At 40.9% G+C, this 24371-nt stretch overlaps 1 protein-coding gene across 1 annotated transcript in view; it reads left to right on the top strand.

The window, feature by feature from the left end:
• Positions 1–24371, top strand: part of MED13 (mediator complex subunit 13) — a 102954-nt gene that overhangs the window by 42479 nt on the left and 36104 nt on the right. Inside the window, exons 4-9 of the mRNA XM_081890132.1 lie at positions 10421–10566; positions 13707–13904; positions 16625–16807; positions 18341–18503; positions 21061–21171; positions 22447–23130. Of these exons, the coding sequence (XP_081746258.1) occupies positions 10421–10566; positions 13707–13904; positions 16625–16807; positions 18341–18503; positions 21061–21171; positions 22447–23130 (1485 nt within the window). The remainder of the gene's footprint in view (positions 1–10420; positions 10567–13706; positions 13905–16624; positions 16808–18340; positions 18504–21060; positions 21172–22446; positions 23131–24371) is intronic.

Genomic DNA, 24371 nt, shown 5'->3' with positions numbered 1-24371 from the left:
TGTTATCCAGCATGGTATGATTACAGAGGTGAAACACTTGTGCAAAGTGCAGTTTTCTTATCATGATTTCCTAGTGAGTTTTCCCCCCTCTGTGAAAGCATGGCCTTGTGAGATCAGTACATTGACTGCTGCTTCTTTCTCTCTCTCCCTACCTGAAATGATAAACCCCTGCATCTGACATTAGAACTGTTTAGTCCCACCACCACCACCTGCAACTGCTTGTAGGAAGTTATGTCGTAGAGCATAGGTAGGCAGACTGGGGCCTGGGGGCCAGATCCGGCCCAATCGCCTTCTAAATCTGGCCCGCAGACGGTCTGGGAATCAGCGTATTTTTACATGAGTAGAATGTGTCCTTTTATTTAAAACACATCTCTGAGTTATTTGTGGGGCATAGGAATTCGTTCATTCCCCCCCTCCCAAAATATAGTCCGGCCCCCCACAAGGTCTGAGGGACAGTGGACCGGCCCCCTGCTGAAAAAGTTTGCTGACCCCCTGTTGTAGAGAGCGATGTGCTGGGCTTGGCCAGTGCACTGTGTTACCCCCAAGCCCCTATAAAGTTGGAGATCATACCCTTTCTGCAAGAAGGTGAAGGGAGAGTAGTGAAAGAGAAAAAGGGTTTCTTTTATCATGCCTGTCTCTGCCACATGATTACTGCAGGAGTCATGTGACTGGAAAGGCTATTATGAGAATCTGCCATACTGATGATGTCACTGTTATTAGGGGCAGGGGTGGGAGGAATCCTTCAGCAGGCAACCTCTGAGAGATGCATATTTTGACATAAATACATTCCAATGGAAAGTAGAAGGGCTACACCTAGAGTTTTTTTAGAAATACAGCAAGTAGCTCGTCTCTCCGTGTTGAAATACACCCCTTTTTATATCCTGCAGTTGACAAATTGATAATTCATGAGACTTTTCAGTGTGCTGTTCAAGAGCATTGGGTAATCCTTAAAATTACGGCATTTAATCTGAGAATAGAGCTGTTGACTGCAGACTGTCAAATTAAGCTAAGCTAGTTAAAGCCACTCAAACTGTTTAACAAGTATTTGAATAAATACCCAATCACAAGTGGAAAACTATGTTTGGATATCAGCAGAATGGATTTTTTTAAAAAAAGAAAATGTGCATTTAGCCTATGGAATATAAATCTGTTTAAAGTAGCAAGGTTACACGAAGGCTATCTGATCCATAAGAGTAGAGATGATAAGTGTTCTGTAACACTTTGCAGTTTGTTTGTTTTTTAAACTGATATTTTCTCCATTATAGAAACAAAATGCCATTGTAAATTGCAAATTACTGTGTGTGTTTTAAAGAAAACTGCCCAGGAATTGCTTTCAAAACACCATGAAGTCAGCAATGGTTCTGAAAGTGTTCTCCCTCACTTTTGAAACAGGGATGGGGATTCTGTATCCTCCAGATACACTTAACTGTAACTTTCATCATCCCTCACTGTTGGCTATCAAACATTAAAATTTATTATCCAGATTTTTCCCAGTATATATTAAAGCCAAATTAATTTTCTTAGGTCTGACATCTTTTGAAGTTTCAATTTGTAGCCCACCAAAAAATCAAAAGCATTTAGAAGTATTGAATCTTCTAACTTGCTTATTTTATTTGTCCAAATCAATTTAACCTTGGAACATATCCGCCAGCAACACATAAATACAGCATTTACAGTACCACATTTCCAGCAACCCAGATTAAAATTATTAATATTGTTCAGCCTTGAGGGTGTAAAGTACCTTATGTAAAATACTTTGAAATACCATGCTGTGAAGTGGTATCAATCATGACTAGGAGACATGGTGGGCTTCTCCACATGATCAGTTATCTGGCTGGTGTGTAGCGCCCAGAGTATAATCTTGTTTCCATCTTTTAAAAAAGTAAACAAAAGAACAATTTGTTAAAGGTCTATACATATGTTTTGGAACTTTTTTATAATGGTAAGATTAGTTAAAATCTTTTTCTTTGGCGATGACTCGTAGCTGGGCAAGATTGTCTACCATTAACATGGTCTTAGTGGTATGTCCGTAGGTGACTGTGGAGGCCAATTCTGGATCCACACATTCTTCCACAGTGAGGACATAGTTTCTGGGCAGGAGTTGATCATGGTGAGGGTTTGCCAAATGTGTCTTCCTTTTAGCTCCTTTCTCCCTTTCATCCAGAGTGTTTTCAAAGTTCATGACACTATGGTAAAGGCTGTTCTCTAATTGGAGTACTTGCAGGCCAGTGTTTCCCAATTGTTGGTGTTTATCCTACATTTTTTTTAGATTTGCCTTGACAGATTCTTTAAACCTCTTTTGTTGACCACCAGCATTACACTTTCCATTTTTAAGTTTGGAATAGAGTAGTTGCTTTGGAAGACAATAATCAGGCATCCGAACAACATGACCAGTCCAATGAAGTTGATGTTGAAGAATCATTGCTTCAACACTGATGTTCTTTGCTTCTTCTAGTACACTGGCATTAGTTTGCCCCCTCATTTTTCTTGACTATGTTTAGGGCATCTTTTCTAGCCCCTAAATATTAGCTAATTGTTTCTTCTTCTTCTTCTTCTTCTTTTTCTTCTTCTTCTTCTTCTTCTTCTTCTTCTTCTTCTTCTTCTTCTTCTTCTTCTTCTTCTTCTTCTTCATTTCAATTGTCTAGAAGATTACATATTATATCTTGCTTATTCCAATAATAAAAGCATTCTAAAATAGTATGAATACCCCCCTCCAAATATCTGTAATGGTTATATTGTGAAAACTCTGACATAAAATATGAAATAGGTTAGGATGCAGATTCCTCTGTAATGATCTATAATTGCTCTTGAGTGTCCCCCATAAATTCCCAATAACGCAACTAATGTTATTGCCTTGTAATAAAACTTGCATCCCTATTGTTTCTGTAAGATTTTGTGAAATTCTTAATTACTTCCCCAAGCACCATGAAATTTATTATCGGTTTTCTGCCAACTGGATAATATTGATTGCTTACTAAAAGTAGTTAACTATTTAGTAGGGTGGATGGAACACATTTAATGTGGCTTAAATGTTATAAAATTCCAATTTTTACTTTGAAATGATTTTTATTGAAATTTTTTGAATATTTTAAGGCATGGCAGTTGAAAAGCATGCATTTCTATTTCATAGTTTTAGGCACTGAGAATCTACTAAATGTTTAACATGCTCAAAGAGGTATGCATGATATATATCTTGTCATACTTCCTAAGTATAGTCATTTGAAAGAAGTGAATTACAACATTGAAACTGTTTTATTTAGCTCTTATGTTACCCATTATGTCACTTGAGTTATGCAACAATGCATTTTAGAATCTGAGCTCTGTTGGGAGCATTTGGTTGTGATGGAATTAGAGGTGAGCTGTGCGAGTACATTTAGCACAAGACTTTTGCTTGCTTGTTTTGTAAATGAAGCTTGTTAGCACAACTTGCCTATGCATACTTAGAGTATATGTTTTATGCAGATAGGACAATACTTCTGCACATTCATGTAGTGTCTATTTATCTTATGAAATGAAGCTGCAAATTATAAATTGAAGGAAGCATATATAATATTGTGGTAGTGGGGCGCCCCAGATTCCATACTTCTCCCAGCTTCCATTATATCGTAACATTATCTTAACACCATGTGACTGTGCCACACCATGGTAAATGACTTTGACTAGCTGACTAAACTAGGGTTTCCATATTTTAAAAAGTGATAAAATTGTGGAGCTTTTTCCCCCGGGGGTGCTAGAAAGTTCCACCCGGACGCCATTGTTGGAGGGCAAATCCCGCCTATGTCCAGGAAATTCAGGACAGCCCTAACTAAACAAGATGAGGGTAGCCAAAGTGTCTCAAATCTTTGGTGATTTAGGAACATCTACTGCATGTGAAGGCAGGCTCTGGCAGATTGAGGTCAATCATGGGTCCAATGGTCAAGAAGGCGGTTTCTGTATGTGCTGTAGAGGGAAATCAGGGGCAGATGGGGCTTATCAACCTAGGAAGGTAGCCCATCTAGGAGAAGGAAAACTCAACCTAAACCTCCCCTGTCTTTTGGATATCTTCAGGAGAAGCAAATGCTAAGGAGTAAACCCTGCACAAATCCAGAGTGGAGTCCCTAAGATGGTTGAATGATGCCTTGTACACCTCTTTCCTCCCACAACTAATGCAGTCAAGCAGGTGCTCTGCTTTCCTTTGGACCAGTGCGGCTGAGAGGGAGGTCTGGTTGTCCAGGCAGCCCTGGACCTCCCCATACATACTGTGTATATGTATGACCAGTGCACTGGGAAAGTCACTTAGGTGCTGCTAATGCAGTGGTTTGACTTTATCCCCAGAGGCGTGCTCCATTGCCTCCCAAGACAGACAAATGCAAAGAACAACATATGGCTCCTTTTAGTTTGACATATTCTATGTGGTTGGCCTTTGAGATTGCAAGGAGATAACAGAGTCTATTGTGAAATTAATAGGATCACAGGTCAAAGAAATAATTTAGGTTTCTAGAATGGCTTTATTGAGTGTGTTTAAAGAGATCCAGCAGTAGAACTCCATGCTCTTTTCTGGAAAAATTCTGAGAATGGAAAGTTCCAGTCTATGGTCTGCTGGTACCAGTGGGTTAAGGAAGATGGGCATATGAAATCATTAGTATATCAGATAAAGCTAGCAAGTGGTCTTGTGAAAACAAACTTTTAATACAATGTTGTGTTTTTTCTTGTCTGTCAACAAGGGGTTCTCCACAATCATCAAAGCATGTGTATCCTTTAAGATTTGCTTAATTACTACAAGATAGAGAAAATTCCTCTGTTTTATATCTGTGAACCCCTACAGATTGTCCTGTGCAGATCTTAATACTGCTACAATAACACTGCAGACCTATACAAGTCCTGTAAATTCCTATACAATAATACTGTAACCCTATACAGGTCTGCTCAGCCATAAGCCACTTTAAGTTCCATAGGACTTGTATAGGACAGCAACTTTAGTGACCGTTTCTAGTACTAGTTTGTTAGCTTTTCGTCCTTTGCTACATTCCTTAAAATAATTCCTGTCAAACATATAAATACTATAGTTATGAAAAAAATCATGCATATTTATCTGTTAACTATTTCCTAGGTAACATTTTAATATTTTGTGTAGAAGGACATGCTTCTCCTTAAGCTTTGTTTCCATGTTGCAGTTTGGATATGTTGTGTATACCAAATCAGACTACTGGTTTGTCTTGCTCAGTGCACGTAAAAAATACCGCAGGTCTCAGCAAACCACTTGATAAACCATTTCCCCCTTCAGTACTGGCATCATAATCACAACCAGTACTGTATTATGAAAGTCATGAGCCTTAGGTCAGGTGAGGTCATGGAGAAGGGCTCCTTTAACTGGCAATTTTTGAGGGAAAAATGAGCAGACTGCACTGGTCTGTATTACGAAAATTGCATTAGGCTAGTGTTAGCCTGTTTGCTAAATCCAGCCCTGGTTAAAATGCCCTTGATTTTTGCAGGGAAAAAAGATGAATCAAGTGCAGCCCAAGCACATATATTATTGACTGCTCTGCAGCTGGTCTGTTGGCTGCCTGTGGATTGCTAGGTTTGTACTGACTGGCACCAGCACAGCTAGTGGAGGTGCTAGGGATTGAACTTCGGAACCTTCCGCATGCAAGGCAGGAGCTCACTTCTGGAACTTCTTCAATAACTCTACAGTCACCTCTCTTTTATAATTTAAGAAAACATAAGAACTTTTATGCTTTTTTCCCTGGTGGCAACCGTGTGTTTCTCATTGTTCTTTATTTTGTTAAGCAAAATGGTTACTGAATTGAAACAGGCAACCTGAAACAGGTAACCAAAATTCATCTTCTTGATTGCAGAAATGTGTGATAGCTACTGAGTGATATTTCTTCTCTTAACATGACACACTGCTTGGATTTTTTTTAATAAAAAAAAATTAAAGATATGGAAGACCCAATTAAAGAATTTGCTGCGATGCTAATAAGACAGTGAATGTTGGAAGTTCAGTTGCTGCACACACCTGCTCAAAAGTACTTCTGTGCTCCACTGCCGTCAGTAGAAGTATTTAGCAGCTGCTTTAATCTCTCCCATTGAAATTATTGGGACTTCAAAGTACTTTAATTTGGATTATACCCATTAGGTGACATCCAGCTATGTAATACAGAGAGCAGACCATTGATTTCAATGAGTATGACTAACATTGAGTGCCACCCATGGTGAATAAGCTAAGCCTGCTAAACTGTGAACCTCGTCTTGTGTGTGTGATTCTGCCCTCGCTTAGATGTAGGAAATATCGGTAAATATAGTACGCTTGATGGAAGTTGCTGGCACACTAATAACTGAATACCTGCTACTGAGATTACAAACAGGAGAATACTGCTGTGCTCTGCTTGGCCACAGTGAGAACAGTATGCTGAACTTGATAGGCATTTTTTCCTTCTGATCCAGCAGGGCTCGTATATTCTTATGATCTTGTTTTCATTCTGATGATCTCCTGTGAATGCCTGTCTGGTAGCACAGAGTGCATTCCTTTGGGGCTATGCTTCCCACTTTTAATTATTTTTTAGGCTGTTTCTCTTCAAAAACAGTTCTGTCATACCTTACCGAGGTAGCACCTGCCTCTTAGATTTGCAGCTTTCTCAAAAGAGCTAGGTAACCTCCCTAATTGCTGGGGTTTTTGCTTGTTTGTTTGCTTGCTTTTTTTTTAGTGCTGATAAATCTGCTCAGTTTAGTTTTTTCAGTTGTCTGAGCTAAACTGTGAAAGTTGTTTGATGCAGCTGCATAAGAACTGGCACACGCCCAGCTGAAAATGAGTGCTGGAAGTGTTCTGAGCTAGTGCTGGAAGATCCAGCACAGACTGCCCCTGACGTAAGGACAACATCTTGACTATGCAGTGATTTCTCTGCTTTTGTCAGTGTTTGGGGTATCCCCCCCCCCGAGTTTAATACTATAAGGGATAATGATAAACCATTATTGACGTGACAGTTGAGAGCTGTAGCATATGAATGGCACAGAAGGGAAGTACCCAACACAAAACATAAAACAGTAGCTTTTATGTTTGACTGGTGATTTGAACACACTCCTCTTTTCTGATGTCTTTGATTTAGAGGTGGGGTTTCATGTGATATCTCTTTCCATGATAGATGTGAAACCGCTTGCACAGTGTGTGTGTGTGTGTGTACGCGCACGCGCACGTGCGCTTGAGGAACTAGCATGGCTTTTAGAATTTTGGTCAAATAAGCATCATTGCAACCCAAACACAAATTAGGTACATTACCTGCTGCAATTGCAAGGAAATGGGTACTGTTGAATCTTAGCCCTTGCCTACTGAGCTTAATTTCCTAATTGAATATGCCATCTTCTCCTGCTTTTGCTAGGTGAGAGAGAAGAGAAATCAAGGTTTCAGTTTCAAGCTGTCATTGGATGGAGCAATAGCTCCAGGGTCTGAGCTGTGTGGGTGAAAGTGATTTGGAACTGACTAAAATTCAGCTCTCCCATATAGCTTTGATTTTTCTTATATTTTTTGTGTTAGTTCTATAAATATAGGGTTTGTACCATTTACTGAGAGGCTTTATTGAGAGGGTATGGAAATGCCATTTTTTTATCTCTCAATTTTTAGATCTCTGAATGCTAATTGTAAATCACCAAAATCCTTCCTTTGTAGTACTGGTACTTGTGATCCCTCTGCCCTGCCACCAAGCAAGAAGGATGTGTGAGAGAGAAAGAAATTAATGTTTTCTCTGTCTCTCTCTGTGTATAAATGTGTAGTTTCATTACTTGTTAGGAGAACCCTTGATCTAGGTAAAGAAGGAGAGTGAGTTCTGGTCATAGCACTCACACAAAACTTTTCCCCCCTGTGAAAACCAGTAAAGATCTGGAACAAAAATAGTGTTACTTTTTTAAAGTTGTAAGTCTTTAAGACACTCTGGCTGGTGATTCCCCCTCCCCTCCATTCAGGATGTTTTTAATTCCAGTTTCAAAAACAAAACATTTCCCCTAGTTCTTGTGTGCACATTTCCATTTCCAGGGCATTACATTTCAGATTTGAGAACAAAGCTCTTTTGTTTTGACTTTCTCATCAACACACTTGGTGTACACAGTGATTTATGATCCTCACTTTCTGATGCTTCTCATTTACCTCTGTAGAGAAGTCCCTATTGCCATTTTATAGATAGGTAACTGATACCAAGAGCACATGTATGTAACAAGCGGCAGTCCTATGCATGCATACTTGAGAATAAATATTCTGTTACATAGAACCACAGGGAGTTGTTTGGTATGAGATCAGACCGTTTGCCTATTTAGCCCAGTAATGTATGCTCTGTCTGGGAGCAGCTCTCCAGGGTCTTAGCCAAAGATGAGTCTTTCCCCTCAGCTGCTATCTGGTCCTTTTTAACTGGATTGAACCTGGGACCTTCTACATCCAAAGCATGTGCTCTGTCATTGTGCTGTAGTCCCTCCCCATTGAATTCAATGTAGCTGTCTTCCAGGTAAGCATATATAGAATTGCACCATTAAATTGATATAACAATCATTATATTCATACGATAATCATTCCTGCTCCCCTGGGAATGTTACTTGTACAAGGCCAGAGGTAGGGTAAGGAGGTCTAATGAAGAAGTCTCAGCATCCTTTGTTAATTGCAATCCTCAGGATTCTTTGTGGGAAGCCATATTAGCCATATTAACAGAGCATTAATTAAGTTTCTACTATATATATGTCCACAGATAGGGGCTTCCTCCAGTTTGGTTATGTTTTTAGGTTCCTACTGAATATGATTTGTTATTATTGATGACTGTTTTAATTTACTTCAAAAACATAATGTGTAAAGCTTCCCCCAGCCATATAAAGTGTGAAGCATCTAAAATGAACTGTGTACTTGCTCCGCAGTTGTGAATGTCTGCTGCCTCTTGGCAGAGAGTATCTTTGGTTACCAACATCTTTGTAATATGTGAAATGGTCTTGAGAAGATAGTTAAACCTTTGTCCCTGGTATATCTAGGTTTCCCATGTTAAGCCTATTTATCATGTAGGCAGTACCAACATGATCTTTCTTTATTAAATTGTTCCTTTCAGTCAACTATACAAGTGTGTATGTGGAGGTGGCGGCAGCTGTACAAGTGGATTTAAAGTTCCTGATGCATGTGCTGAATTTTCCAGGCTTTTGTTTACTTAAGGACAGTTAAGAATGAGTTACTTTGCAGGTTTTTGTTTGAAGATTGCCAAGGATGCCTTGGAGCATATGCATTAAGTCTCTTACAACTTAATTGAAGAGAAGAGTGTCTGAATCCTTAGTCAAGACCTTTTGTTTTCTGAAATGCTCATTAGTCATTGAAGATAATGGAGTGTAAACAAATAGATTAATTTTAAACAGCCTGGTTAAATATACCTTTCCCCAAAGTGTTGTAGTTTATATTCTTCCACTTTCTGAGGTGCTGTTGCACTCATTTTCTTGTTAGCTCTGAAATTTTTAAGACTAAAGACACAATTGGTGGTCTTAAACAACTTAATCCCTTTTACAAATGGGAACTGTGGACCTTTTTAAATCTTGAAAGAAATTTATCTCAAATGTTTCTGCAAAGTCTATTGGCTAAGGACACAAGGTACCAGCTGCACTTAGTCCTTTCTGTGCTAGCTTGTGGTGATAACGTATCATGCTGTATGAACAAGTGTGTTGCATTGCCTCAGTCAGTAACTAACTGTGCTCAGCTGGTGCCTATGAAATGGACCCAGCAAAGTCCGGTTGCTCTAGCCACTGGTAAACTGCTTCTCCACACATTCTTCTGGTCTGTGATTTTTTTAACTGGGAAGTGAGGACTGATATTAAGAGGGCTTGATTTGGTCCTGGGGCCTCCAGTTTCTGCTCTGTGCAGTAGAGGATGGGAATGTCTACATCAGGGATGGGGAACCTACGATCCTCCAGATGTTGTTGGACTCCAGGAACCAGCAATCCCAACTGGTGTGACCAGTGGCTATGGATGATGGGAGTTGTAGGCCAACAACAGCTAGAGAACAATAGGTTCTTTATCTCTGGTCTGCATCAAAAGGTGTGATCTTGCTCATCACTTGATGTGTATGGTGTGGAATGCTGATGGTACTGGTTTGACTAAGGGATTCCTGACCACTCGCTTGGGGCAGGACAAAAATATAGTCCCCCCATTTTGAGTAGGGAATGTATTCCTCCTCCCCCCAAAAATCTTTTCTTTTCTACATTCAAATAAACTTTTGAAGGGCCTCTCAATTTTTATATCTGTATTTTAACTTCAGTGATGTGAATGAGGGATTCTTTTTATACTGTATTTATGTGTTAAGGTTTCTGTCTTTTTCTTTCTTACTGTAAGCTGCACAGAGAACTTAGGCAGTTCATAAAGAAATATTGCACTTTTCATTTTCTTGGGATGCCTGCTTGGACCAATCACCTTGATTTCCTTCTGCTTCTTTCTTAGTGAACATTTGTCCTGCTCCTTCACCTTCTTCTTGCACGGGGACAGCAATGTTTGTACCAGCGTGGAAATCAACCAGCACCAACCTGTGTACTTTGTTAGTGAAGAACATCTCACCCTGGCCCAGCAGTCTAACAGCCCTTTTCAAGGTAGGTTTCTTTGATTGACTCCAGAGATTAATTGTGTCCTTTTTGGACAGACTGTTTTCTGTTATCTAAATGAAGGCTTCGTAGCAAGAGGGAGTTGAACAGGGGCAGGCAACCTAAGGCCCGGGGGCCGGATGCAGCCCAATCGCCTTTTCAATCCGGTCTGGGAATCAGCGTGTTTTTACATGAGTAGAACGTGTCCTTTTATTTAAAATGCATCTCTGGGTTTTTGTGGGGCATAGGAATTCTTTCATTCCCCCCCCCCAAAATAGTCTGGCCCCCAACAAGGTCTGAGGGATGGTGGAGCGGCCCACCGCTGAAAAAGGTTGCTGACCCCTGGAGTAGAGGTTAATCACAAGACTGATGAAAATGTCTTAATAAGTTTGCAGATTCTCTCTTGGGTTTTAGTTTTCTTTTTTATTAGTTATTCTGAACACTCAGCTTTGTCAGGAATAGCTGTCTTGAAAGATCCATTTTGAACTTCCAACAAAATATGAGAATCTTCAATTCAGTATTCCCTAACCTGGTCCCCTCTAGATGTTTTAGATTCCAACTCTCATCAGTTCCAACCAGCGTGGTCACATATCTGAGAGGATGGGAGTTGTAGTTCAGAACATCAGGAAGGCATGAGGTTTGGGGAGGCTGCTGTAAACAATAGGCAAAATGTGGTTTTTAATCTACGTGTCATTTCACATAGTACATTAATGCCAGTTGAAGCAAATATGTATTGTACAGGTACTCTTGCCAAGAAACACTGATTAGCTATAGCTTTTGGGATGTACACCTGATGGCCTTGCCTGTGTTTGCCTCTTATCAATGTGTGAAATGGCACTGGAGCTTCCTGTAGTGCAAACTAATAAGCTATTCTTGTTAAGGATGCGTTGAGATTCTTCAGTGTTGATGCCTATATGTTGCACTAAAACCCAAAACTTCTTGATGGCAGTAAATGGATCTCATATGTTTTATTCCTGGAATGACCCTGAACTTATTTTTTGACTGGTTCCTCTACATGCAAGTTTAAAAAAACACTCATGTTCAGCAGTTTTTCAGCTGTCTGTCGGCTGCTGCCAACTGTTGAAGGGTAACTTTCCTAACATAGACCAGTTTATGACGCTTTTAGAGATCATCCTTCTCTTGTTACCAGGTTTCCCCTATTATTAAAAAAGAAAAGAAAATAATTTTAGCCTAACCTGTACGTAGCAGCTTGCAATCTGTGTTTCAGTAGATGTTACTGGTGTTTCTTTAAAAAATAATAATAATCCATTCACCTCTCCTGTATTGGAGAAAATTGTTCCCTACTGCTGATCTCTTACAATGCGTTTCTATATCAGACGTTTGGATGAATTTCTATCTGCTGTTATGGTACACTGATTCTTACATAACTCACCCTGTTTCAGTACACATACATTTTAATGAGGGACAATAAGTCCTTGTCCTGAGATCGTCAGGTGAGGATGGCTCCTTGCTGCCATGCAGCACAGTAGAGCACGGTCTACCCTGCTAATTAAAGCACAGAATTGTTTCTGAGATTTAAAACGGTGCTTTTAAGTGGAGATTTCAAACTTTGTCAGAGTTAAGAGGCTATTCATAATGCTGAACTATGTGTTGAGATTAGAAGCCTCCTGCTCCTTTGTCATTCTTTCTGAACCCTGAAAAATGATTTGTGCAAACTGGTTTGTTCACAAATTGTGATTTCAAGCTGTAGTCTGAAGATGATTGACATTCCTTGTTTCCTAGGAAACTATGGTTTACACTTACTACAAACCAAGATGGAAAGCCTGTGTAGGAGAAGCGGGAAGGGAGCAAAAAAGCACAAGATTTTTGCCCACTCTTTTCTTGTAATATGCCTGAATAGCCTCCTAAGTCATAAAAAACCAAGCCTTTAGTGCAGGGGTCAGCAAAGTTTTTGTAACTTGGGCCGGTTCACAGTCCCGCAGATGCTGCAGTGGGCCGGAGTGTGCACGCATACACACATGCACAAACACTATTTCTGGCTGCTTCCGGCGTGGAGGAGGCGTGCGTGCATGGCTTCCCATTGGCTGCAGGAGCTTTCTGCAGCCAATGGGAAGCCGGCCAGCGTTGTGGAAGGCGGTCCCTGCTCTGTTCCACGCTGGTTTAGCGTGGCGCATGGGAGCCAACTGAGCGGGTGGCGAGGGTCCATGGGCTGGTTAAACGACCCCCATGGGCCGCTTGTGGCCCATGGGCTTTAGGTTGCCTACCCCTGCTTTAGTGTTATGAGTCCAGTATTATGGAATACTCTGCCAATAGGGATTGAGCAGGAACCTTCTGTTCGAACTTTTAAACACCTGCTGAAAACCTACATTCTTTCTGTCCTATCCAGGCAAATAAGACTATACCTTTCCATAAAACTTAGCTGATTTCTGGTTTTAACTTTATAAATATATATATATTTGCATTGCATTATATATAATTTTTGTAAACCATACTGATATTCTCCATTAATAGTGTTACGTAAACATTTTTTTATAAAAAATAAAAAGGAAAGATAGTGGAACTTCCCTTAATATGAAGCAATATTCAGCTTTTAGCCTTAATTGGAAATTTCCAAAGAAAAATGAGCATAGAACAGTGCTGGGGAACCTCAGACCCAGGTGCGTGGGTGAACCTGGCTCCTGGAATTTGCTCAAGGCCACACCCCTACTAGTCTAGTCCTGCTTCATAGCCTTCTTGAATGTTTTTGCCTGACTGGAATGTGTCCTTGAATTGCCCTTGGATTAAATCAGCGAGAGGATTGGAGCTACCCATGGCATCCCATGCTATTGACTAATTACACTGGCTATTTTTTATTCTGCCCTGCCTTGCAGGCTTTGGTAATGATTCTTGTAAATATTCTGAACTGGAATGTTCACCCTAAAGCTTCTAATAGCTGCTTAACTTTAGCCACTGAAACTGATCCCAAATAAGAGTCTTCATGGGGGCAGTGATGGTATACAGGCTTTGGCTAGCCATCCAGCAAAAGAGATGTTCTAGTGGAATCCTTGAAAAAATTTAACTTCCTTTGCAAATTTACTGCACATGGAAGCTTAGCCCCTTGACACACCAACAGCCCTTGAGTATACATCATAGATCTTTTTGGGGTGGTGCTGGTGAATGATGAATGTCCTTGTTCTTTGTATTTGTAGTTATTCTAAGTCCCTTTGGATTAAATGGTACACTCACTGGACAGTCGTTCAAGTTGTCTGATTCAGCTACGAAAAAACTGATTGGGGAATGGAAACAGTTCTATCCTATCACATCCAACCTGAAGGAGGGATTGGAGGAAAAGCAAGAAGAAATGGATTGGGAGGATGACTCTCTCGCTGCTGTGGAAGTCCTTGTTGGTATGAAAGCTTTTTAAATCCCTAAACCAGTGGTGGGAGGGACTGTAGCCCTCCAGATACTGTTGGATTCCCAGCTCCCATCAGCCTCAACCAGCATAGCCATTGGTGATGAGTTGTCTAGTCCAGCAACACCTGGAGGGTCACAAGTTCCTCACCTGCCTCCAACAAATGAAATTGCTTTATTTAATTACTATTTTTGAAGTTCCTAATGCAGTTCTCCGCTCTCTGATAAATGTCTTGTCACCAGACAGTCAAGGTGGTCTTCACTTGTGAAAACTTACTTAGTTCATATGTAGTGTGGATTTAGTAGTAACAATCCCCCCCAAATTCTTATTGGTCACCTTTGTGTAAATTGGAACAGACACTAGGGGTTGGAGATGTAAAAAAAATGGGCTGTTGCCTTGTTTAAAACAAACATTCTTTTAATCAGACTATGTCTTTAAATCAACTAAATGATTCTATAAGTGTTGCAGTGTTATTAAAAATATTGCCGATGAGCTATCTTTATCAGGAATGGGACAGGAGAGCACCAATTTAGGAGCTGTTAATTGCCTGTTTTAAAAAAGGTCTTGCTGCTAAAGTTAAAATTGGTGACTCCTGTTTCTTCCTTCTAAGCAAGAGCTAGGCACAACGGTAATGTCTAATAAATAATTGTCATAGTTCTGATATCTCACTAGCTTTTGTTTAAATGGGAACTAGTATAGTTTGAGATAATCGTGAGGTTAAGAGGACTCAAAAGCTTTGCTGAAAAACTGAACACTAAAACTATGAGAAAGTTATTACATAGAATGTCAAGGTAAAATAGAGCAAATGGAGGGAAAGAAAGTGTAAAAACAACAAACACCAAGAGCATGGATTGTAGTGGGGGCACAAGATGTCAGACAGATCTGATCATGGAACATTTTAAAACAAAGGAAACAGTTTGTAGTTGGTAATGCAAAGGGAAAGGAAGGCTTAGAGGAAGGTAGGTGCATCATTCATACACCCACACCCACATCTCTATATATTTGGTGCCCACCAAAGTTTCTATAATCTCTGACCATTGGCCATGGGGCTGGTGGGAGCTGGGAGTCCTACAAGGCTATAATACATTGGCTACCCAAGTCTTCTTGCATAGCAGTCACCCATTGTGCTGGTCACTATATCTCTTGGCCTGATAAACTTCACAATGTCATTACAAGGTAAATTGATGGATGAGAACCATGTGTACTATCTTGAGGTTATTAGATGAAAGAAAGGGAAATATTGTAAGCAGTCATAAGAAATTGTGCTTCTTTTAGCATTAAGGTTAGTTGCCAAAATTTACAAAACTGACCTCCTAGAGTGAAAACAATTGAGAATTCGATTTGCTTTAAGAGTGTCAGAGGAATTATAAGTCACAATGAAGCGTATGTCGTTATTTAACTTTAAAAAGAAGAAGAATGGCGGTAGGATGGATTGAAATTTAAAGCATTTTCACTGAGAAGAGTGGCACTATTATAAGACAAACTAGAGTAGGATTTATGAGGAAGATGACAAGGCGTCTTACTGCTTTTAGTGGAGAAAAAGAAAAGGTAGATAAATTATATTGCATCACTGACAAGTAACATGCTTTTAGCCCAGCATTGGACAGAAGAATAATTGAGGCATGGGCAAAATGATTGGGGCCATCAAGGATTTATATGCAACAGCGGAAATAGTTTCAGATTTCATAGTTGAAGAGAACCGTAAGCCATGTGTTACAGGGCTTAGTGGAGATGCTAGTAATTTTCTGAGTCATTCATTGGGATGTCTGTGAAAGGGGAGATGTTGGCAATTTTCAGGTTATATTAAACAGTTTTCCTGCAGCTTGTCATAAGGCAGGGGTGGGCAACTTGCACCCCAACCTAATTTTCATGAGGCTCTCAACCTAATTTCAAAAGCCTTCTGCAGGCTCTTGGTTCAGATATTGGCCAAGAGCAATCTGTTCTCTCCTCTCCTCCCACCCCTACTCCCAAGTCTGCCTGCTGAAGCCTTTGGGGTGAGGAGGGAGACAGGGAAGGCAGTTGCAGAGGTTGGGGGGGGGGTTAGAAAATGGGATGTTCGTTCCCATTCTTGGCTCTGGCCACATCCACTGCTAACACTCCCTGACAGATTTGCCCCTTAAGGAATGTTGACCCTCTTGTAAACAGTTACTTACTGCATCATATGTTATTATTAATAAGCAGTTGCTGAAATTGATACTGCTTAGTGTAGTGGAGTGTGGTAGCTTTCAAACTTTGCTAAAGAGCCCCCATATGTGATGTAAAAAAACCTGCACTTTTTCAAAAATTCTGGGTCAAGTCCCAAGTGCAGTTAGTTCACTCTCCAGGCTTGTTTGGCCCTTTTTTCACTCTTCTTGAACCAAGAATATACTCCAAACTCTCTCCTACAGCTGCCTTTCAGAGAAGCTACTTCTGGGTTTCCTTGATGAGAGGATCAGTCATGATGTAAACAACTTGTGTAGTGGGAAGACCTTTTCTCTGCCAGGAAACTCATTGGGTGATGCTGATCCAGTTTGTGGCCGTTCAGCCCAACCTCTCTCACATATGAGGATAAAATGAGGGTGGAGAATTCAAATTGTCTGCCTGTCAGATTTTTTGTTTGTTTGTTTGTTTGTTTCAAGCAAGGCTTAAAAACCAGTTTGTGTTACAGTGGGTAGTGATGTACTTTGTGCCTGGGTTGGACTGTGTAATAAACTTTTTTTGTTTATTTATTTTTAGCTGGTGTACGGATGGTCTACCCGGCATGCTTTGTTTTAGTTCCTCAGACAGACATTCCTGTTCCTAGCACTGCTGGGTCAAGCAACTGCTTGGGTGTCCATCAAGTGCCTGCTTCCACAAGAGATCCCGCCATGTCCTCGGTCACTCTGACTCCACCTACGTCCCCAGAAGAGGTTCAAACAGGTAGAGTATAACTCCTTCCCCATCCATCAGCTTTGTCATACTTAAAATCTACAAAGGCGAGGTACTGTTTTGACATGTTCTCCCTGCTCAAATAGCCTCTCATCAGCAAGACATAAAGCATGGGTAGGTAAACTAAGGCCCGGGGGCAGGATCCGGCCCAATTGCCTTCTAAATCCAGCCTGCAGACGGTCTGGGAATTAGCGTGTCCTTTTATTTAAAATGCATCTTTGGGTTATTTGTGGGACATAGGAATTTGTTCATTTTTATTTTTATTTTTCAAAATATAGTCTGGCCCCCCCCCAAGGTCTGAGGGACAGTGGACCGGCCCCCTGCTGAAAAAGTTTGCTGACCCCTGACATAAAGTAATGGTTAATACCATGATTATTTTTTGACATTTATATCCTGCCTTTCTTCCATCATGGAACCAAAGGGGCAGCTGATGTGATTCCCAAGGCACTGACTAAACCCAGGTCTGCTCATCTTGAGCAAGGTGTGCTTTCAAACCCCTACCCTTAGACAATGAAATCCAAAGGATACCTTCTGAGTGCATGCTGCTGTCCATTCTCAGTTCCTGGTGCTTTGATGAGGTTTTCCATGGTAAATTGGAGAGTAGAAAGCAGGAATGTGCGGGAGAGATAGATGAGATTGCACTCCATGCAATCTGTCATGATAAAAACTACAGACTTCTGAGCACAAGTGTCTGTAGGTTTGACCATTCACGGTGGGTGTGCATGCTTCAAAACTGGATAGAACCTAGTTACCGTCTCTTACTTTTGTTCCATACTTTGAAACTTGTGTTTCTTCAGTATACTTCAAAATACTTCAGTATTTGAAGTATTACTTCAATTTTTTTCTATTTTTAAGTATATTGCATGATCTTATGTTTTTATTGCCATAAAATTCTTTGAGAGAGAGAGAGATGAATGAAACTGTTGTTGTTTAGTCGTCTTAGTCGTGTTCGACTCTCCGTGACCCCACGAAGCAGAGCATGCCTTGGAAACTCTCACTTTCTTCTCAAAGCTTCTCCTTTTTTATGCCCATGGAGTTTTCTTGGCAAAATACTGGAGTGGTTTGTCAGTTCCTTCTCCAGGTGGATCACATTTAGTCTAAACTCTCGGCTATGACCTGTCTGTCTTGGGTGCCCCTGCACGGCATAGCTCATAGCTTTTTGGAGTTATTCAAGCCCCTTCGCCATGACAAGGCAGTGATCTATGAAGGGGATGAATGAAATAGTGGTATACAAACAAACAAATAACTTGAGCATAATTTGTGTAATGCTCTGTAATTTGTATATGAGAAATAGACAAAGCCTAATTTAATGTGACACTTTTAGTGCCTTTTTATCTGCTATGTCCTAGAGTAAGTAATTAAAAGGAAGACAATGTTGTTGTTTAAAAAAACAACTACCTGGTGCCTACAAAATGCTGTGGCTGCCTCTGCTTCTGCGCTCTGATTTTTTTTTTTAAGCAGATAGGATGGATAAAGTCTAACAGTCTAGTTAACTCTTGTGTTGCCTTCCCTCTTTCTCTTCAGTTGATACTCGTTCAGCCCAGAAGTGGGTGAAGCTCCCTTCTATTTCTGACATATTCAGCTCCGAAAGCATTAGTCACCATGGGGGCAAAATCCCTCGGAAGCTGGCCAATCAAGTGGTTGACAGAGTCTGGCAAGAATGCAATATGAATAGAGCGCTGACCAAGTATGTATGAGGTTTTTGTGTGCATATGGAGACATTGTAAAATCTGTACTTAAAAGTGGAACACAGTTGTTTTCAAATGAGTTCAACCAAAGCTGCACATGTTCCTTAATTGCTTGGTACATTTTAGTGTTTTTAATTTGTTGCTCACCCAAGTCTGAAGACATCAGAGGCATGTAAAGGAGATGGATGGGGATGTGTAAAACACTTTTATCGATTGCTGTATTGGCCAGCTTTCTCTCCCTTCCCATCTCTCCCTTGGCTATGACCCAAGAAAGTGCCACCTCCCATCCTAGAGAAACTAATGTATGTTCCCTAACCTATACTTCCTTTACCCTTCTATCCTAGAAGAAAGTGTGTCAACTTGCTACTCACTAGTAAGAAACTACTTAGGCCCTGGGCAGCAACATGCTTGGAAACTCTCTGTCCAGAGAGTTTTACCCTGAATCTATCTTTGCCCAGCCTATCTCCTCAATTTCCTTCTCCAAATAGCAGGCACACTAGATAAATTAATGTATTCCAGCATTTTTAGGAATAATATTTGATCAAGGCACTAAGAAAGAATACTTCCTTGCTTTCCCCCCTCCATGCTGCCAGGTTAGTCTATTGGATTTGGACTTTGTGTCCTAGCCTAGGAGTTAGATTGGGAAGACTAGGCAGCAAGTGGGAACAATAGGAAAGCCAGAACAGGTGGTGTATTTAGGTTTTTATTTTATTTTATTTTATTTTTTAAAGCTATTTTTATTAAAGCTTGAGCAGCAAACAAAGACAAAACAATATACAAAAGTCAACATCAAATGCCAAGCAGATAACAGGGTGTATTTAGTGGGCAGATAAATCACTCTTTAATGAGAACTGGCAGGCTCTTGGAAGAGGGAGGGAGGAAGATAATGGCCTGTAATGAAGGCTGTTTTCTTTGTATCTGGAGCAGCAGCAAACCTGCACAGATGGTGTGGGGACCTGTGGAAGGAGCCATTTCTCTGTTGAGATTCCTAGTTCTAGGTGGTGCAGTTAAGCTGTTAAGCTGTGCAGTTAAGCCATTCCCTTGCTGGAATTTGGACCAGCATTTTAGTTTCCAGCATTGGCCACCCATATGCTTTGGGGTACGCACAAGGAAGGTCTTATGGTAGTGGTTGCCCTTCCTTATCTAGAAGTCAAAAGCAGATTGCCTTTCAATGTGGGAGACTCCATTTAGCTGCCGTGGGCTAACGGTTGCTGATAGGCCTACCCCCTTTCTGCTAATCTAATATTGCACAAAGTTGTGGGTATTGCCACACATCTTGTGGCACTGAATTTCTTAAGTTCGTTATGCATAGTGTTAAAAGCTCCTTCTTTTTTCTTTCTTTTTTGTAAATCCCGAAGCAGCTGCCAGTCAACCTCATTTGTGTGAGACTTATATGAGAGGGAGGGAAACTTCACGTGAATCATAATTTTATAGATAGCTATGAAGTCCCCCTCATAGTCACACTTTTTCCTAATTAGTTAGTGTCAACATTAAAAACTGAAACAATATATAGAAATGGCCCTCTCAATTGTAGCAGTTTAAATACAGTACAGTGGACGCTCGGGTTGCGAACGTGATCCGTGCAGGAGGCCATTTTGCAACCTGCAGCGCCACATCTGCACATGTGTGGGTCATGATTTAGCACTTTTGCACATGCACAAAGCGTGATTTAGCCCTTCTGTGCATGCGCAAGCGCCGAAACCCGGAAGTAATCTGTTCCGGTACTTCCGGGTTCGGCGCGGTGTGCAACCCAAAATCGCGCAAACTGAAGTGTCTGTAACCCAAGATATGACTCTACTACACTGGATTGATATGGTAAATGTTGTCTGCGTTTCCCTGAAAGTTTTCATGTGTGTGTGTACACACACACGTTGTAAGTCCACAAAAGGTACTAACTTGAAAGGTATTTTGCTGCCTGGCAAAACACGTGTTGTTGTTGTTTAGTCGTGTCTGACTCTTCGTGACCCCATGGACCAGAGCACGCCAGGCACTTCAGTCTTCCACTGTCTCCCGCAGTTTGGTCAGCTTCAAGAACACTGTCCAACCATCTCGTCCTCTGTCGTCCCCTTCTCCTTGTGCCCTCCATCTTTCCCAACATCAGGGTCTTTTCCAGGGAGTCTTCTCTTCTCTTGAGGTGGCCAAAGTATTGGAGCCTCAGTTTCAGGATCTGTCTTTCCAGTGAGCACTCAGGGCTGATTTCCTTCAGAATGGATGTGTTTGATCTTCTTGCAGTCCATGGGACTCTCAAGAGTCTCCTCCAGGACCATAATTCAAAAGCATCAATTCTTCGGCGATCAGCCTTCTTTATGGTCCAGCTCTCACTTCCATACATCGCTACTGGGAAAGCAAAACACATACCTGTTAGTCATTTGTGGTACAACATCAGCTTCAAAGAGAGAAAAATCCAGCTTGTCCAAATATGATTCTTTCTAGACACAGGTGAACCAGGAAAATATATAGATTCAGTAATTATATGATCCACCACAGATTCATGTTTTCTCCACAATTTTCATCAGTTTACTTAAAAGAAGAATTTCTCTCCCAAATGCAATGCAGGAGGAAGTATTCTGCTACATCAAATGGCGTATGTGAAGATGAGACAGTTGACAAAATGTCATTTTGGGAGTTTGTTGAAGCCACGCAGAGGACAAATTGCACTTGCTCAAGGTAAAGTTTGCAGAACATTCAGTTGTAGTGTGTAAAACTATGCAGGAATCTTTCAGGATCCATTTTATAAAAATTATAAAACAGTAAGAAGGTAACATGTTGGTTGATACGGTAAGCTAACAGACTAGGTGTAAAGGCTCTTTGGAACTTTATTTTATTTAGTGCATTGGTCTTTAACTGGTGAGCTGGGATCCACTAACAGGGTTTTGAACTAAGATGAGGCACAACAGCACTACCACCATACAAATATATGGTAAAAAGATAGAAAGAAATTGTTCTCCAAATGCATTAAGGATGGATTAAATGCACTGGATTAAAGATGGGTCTTGGGTCTAAAAGAGTTGAAGATGACTGATTTAGTGGATTTGTAGCCTGCTTTTTGACTGCAAGTCAAATGGGTAATGGGTATATTAAATGGGCAATGGGTACATTAAAAACCATATGCTTAAGACAAAGGAAATCTGGCCCAGCTAGAGCAAGCATAGGTAGCTGGTGTTTTCTCTGACTGCTTGTTTTTCCTTCTTTTGGGACTTTCCCTGAGGGCAGTTGGTAATAGGTGGGCCAGAGGACAGTCTAGGTCAGGCATAGGCAAACTCGGCCCTCCAGATGTTTTGGGACTACAACTCCCATCATCCCTAGCTAACAGGACCAGTGGTCAGGGATGATGGGTATTGTAGTCCCAAAACATCTGGAGTGTCGAGTTATGCCTGGTCTAGGTGGAACAGCAGCAGCATCTTGATATGTTATCCTGCCTGCTTCTCTGTCCTCTCTTTTTACTTGGTTGTAAATGCTTCATTAAGGCATATACATTTGCCAGTAGCTGTAGGAGGAATGTGTTCCCCTGTGGCAACATAATGCTTAACCATTATTAAGCATTGCATCTGAATGCCTAAACCACAGTTAAGGACTGATGGAAATCAGGATGGGAAGCCACAGTTGGAAGTGGGTTTGCAAACAATGACTTCCGCTAACTGTGGGTAAGCACCGCGTGTGCACTGAGAAAACTGTGGTTAAGGCAGTTTTGCCGCCTCTTCATGCCCTCTGCTACTAAGGTGACTAGTTGGTGTCTCCGTGTTCATAAGCTGCAAAGGTAAGGCTTAACTCACTGAGCTAAACCACAAAGCAGTATAGTAATCATGGACAAGCGTTACATCTGCATATCAACATATTTAGCTGAATTCACTTTTGTGTAATGGTTGCCGAAATGTGAAATGCTACCGGCAGTTAACAGTACAGATGATTCCCACCCCAATTCTCTCTCCTGTCCCTCTTTAGGTACAAAAGTCTCAAGCCAAGACTTGCGATTCAGCAGGGGCCAGTGCCGCCTGTGGGCCAGCAACAGCAAGCAGCTCCAAAGCACAAGGCAAATGAGAAGCAAGAGAAAGGAGATAAGCCCCAGAAACGTCCTTTGACCCCATTTCACCATCGTGTTTCCATCACTGATGACATTGCCATGGAGGCGGACTCGGCCAATCAGAGGCTTGTGATTACCACGTCCGATAACCAAGTGAGGTTTTCAAATCTCAGAACTAATGATGTAGCAAAGACTCCTCAGATGCATGGCACTGAAATGGCAAATTCTCCCCAGCCACCTCCCCTTAGTCCTCACCCGTGTGATGTTGCTGATGAAGGGGCAACTAAAACTCCTTCCACTCCCCAGAGCCAGCATTTCTATCAGATGCCAACTCCAGATCCTTTAGTTCCTTCAAAAACAATGGAAGACAGGATAGAGGGCTTGTCTCAGACTTTCCCAGCTCAATTCCCAGAAGTTATAGAGCCCACAATGTATGTTGGTGCAGCGGTGAACTTGGAAGAAGAAGATGCAGATTCCACGTGGAAGTATTACAAGGTTCCCAAGAAAAAGGACGTGAATTTCTTGCCCCCACAGCTCCCAAGTGAAAAGTTCAAGGATGACCCTATGGGATTTGCAGGGTCAGACAACTTACCTTCAGCTACAGAGTAAGCATACCTTATGTTTTAACTTCTAAAAGCAGAATTTGCATCTAATCCAAAAACCTTTTAGTTCTTATGGGAAGATAATTTTGTTTTCCTTTGTATTATCATGGTTCAGAAAGAGCGGAACTTGAGGTTCTGCTGTGGGCATTTTAATTGTGAATGTCCAGGATAAAAATGCAGAAGTATTCACTCAATTGTGTATATGTATGAGTACTAGAAAATTCAAATTCTCATTCAGAGTGTGAGAGGTCCTGTATTCAAATCCTAGAGGGATTGGATGATTGTACCATTTGAATTTGGTGGGAGGGGCACAGCATGGGGCTGGAGTATGTGGTTTGCATGCAGAAGTTCATAGGTTTTATTCCCTGGCATTTCCAAGTTCAAAGGATCTCAAGTAACAAGTGCTGGGAAAGAAATCTGAGACCTTGGAAGTTACTGCTTGTCAAAAGATAATACTGGGCTAGATGGCTTAAATTATATGTTCAACTAATTTTTGCAGTTTTCCCCTGCGTGGAGATTTTTATTCTCTTTATAAAAAGCCACTTGAGTGATAGCCCAGGTCTGCTATAGAGCCAACCTGGTCCAAGAACTCCACTGATGCTATTAAGATTTGGAAGCTTTTGTATTTCCTTCAGAGAGGACTATGTAACTAGGAGTGTGTCAAATTCTTGAAAGTGGACCTACCATTTAATTGAATACCTCTTGGTGTTCGCTGCTAAAAGAGCTATTATTTATAAATGAAATACCAGTTTTAAAATGCAGCTTATGCTGTGGACTTAAAACCACAAAATATTTGAATTGGTCTGCCTTTGTTTCCCTTGTTCTCTGTGGCTGATGAATCTCCTTTATGTGTTATGAATAAAAAGCTCTGTTTCAGCTAGATGATTTATCATAGTTTCCATTCTAGATTTTTGTTTTCACTTCAGTCAAAAGCAAAATCCCTTTGTGGGTTTCCCAGCTTCTAAGCTTGTAACTAACTCTGCAATACATTGGAATCTGTGGAATGAAAAGGGAAATCATGTCCTCTGATTTTTAAAGGGAACATGACTGAAGTTAACTTCTTTTTGAGCTTTCTCACCTATCTCTAGCCCCATGTCTGTTGGATCTGTTGGAGAGTGTTTTCTTTGATATCAGAGTATCAGCAAGATTTATATCTTGTTCCTATCCTGTGTGCTCAGAGCAGCTAACTTGAGTTTGAAATTATAGAAATGGCTCTTTAATTGACTTGCAATAGAAACTAATCA

The sequence above is a fragment of the Podarcis melisellensis genome (genome assembly GCF_964234715.1).
Source record: "Podarcis melisellensis genome assembly, chromosome: 15".
NCBI lineage: Eukaryota > Metazoa > Chordata > Lepidosauria > Squamata > Lacertidae > Podarcis > Podarcis melisellensis.
This window is presented reverse-complemented; position numbering and strand designations above follow the sequence as displayed.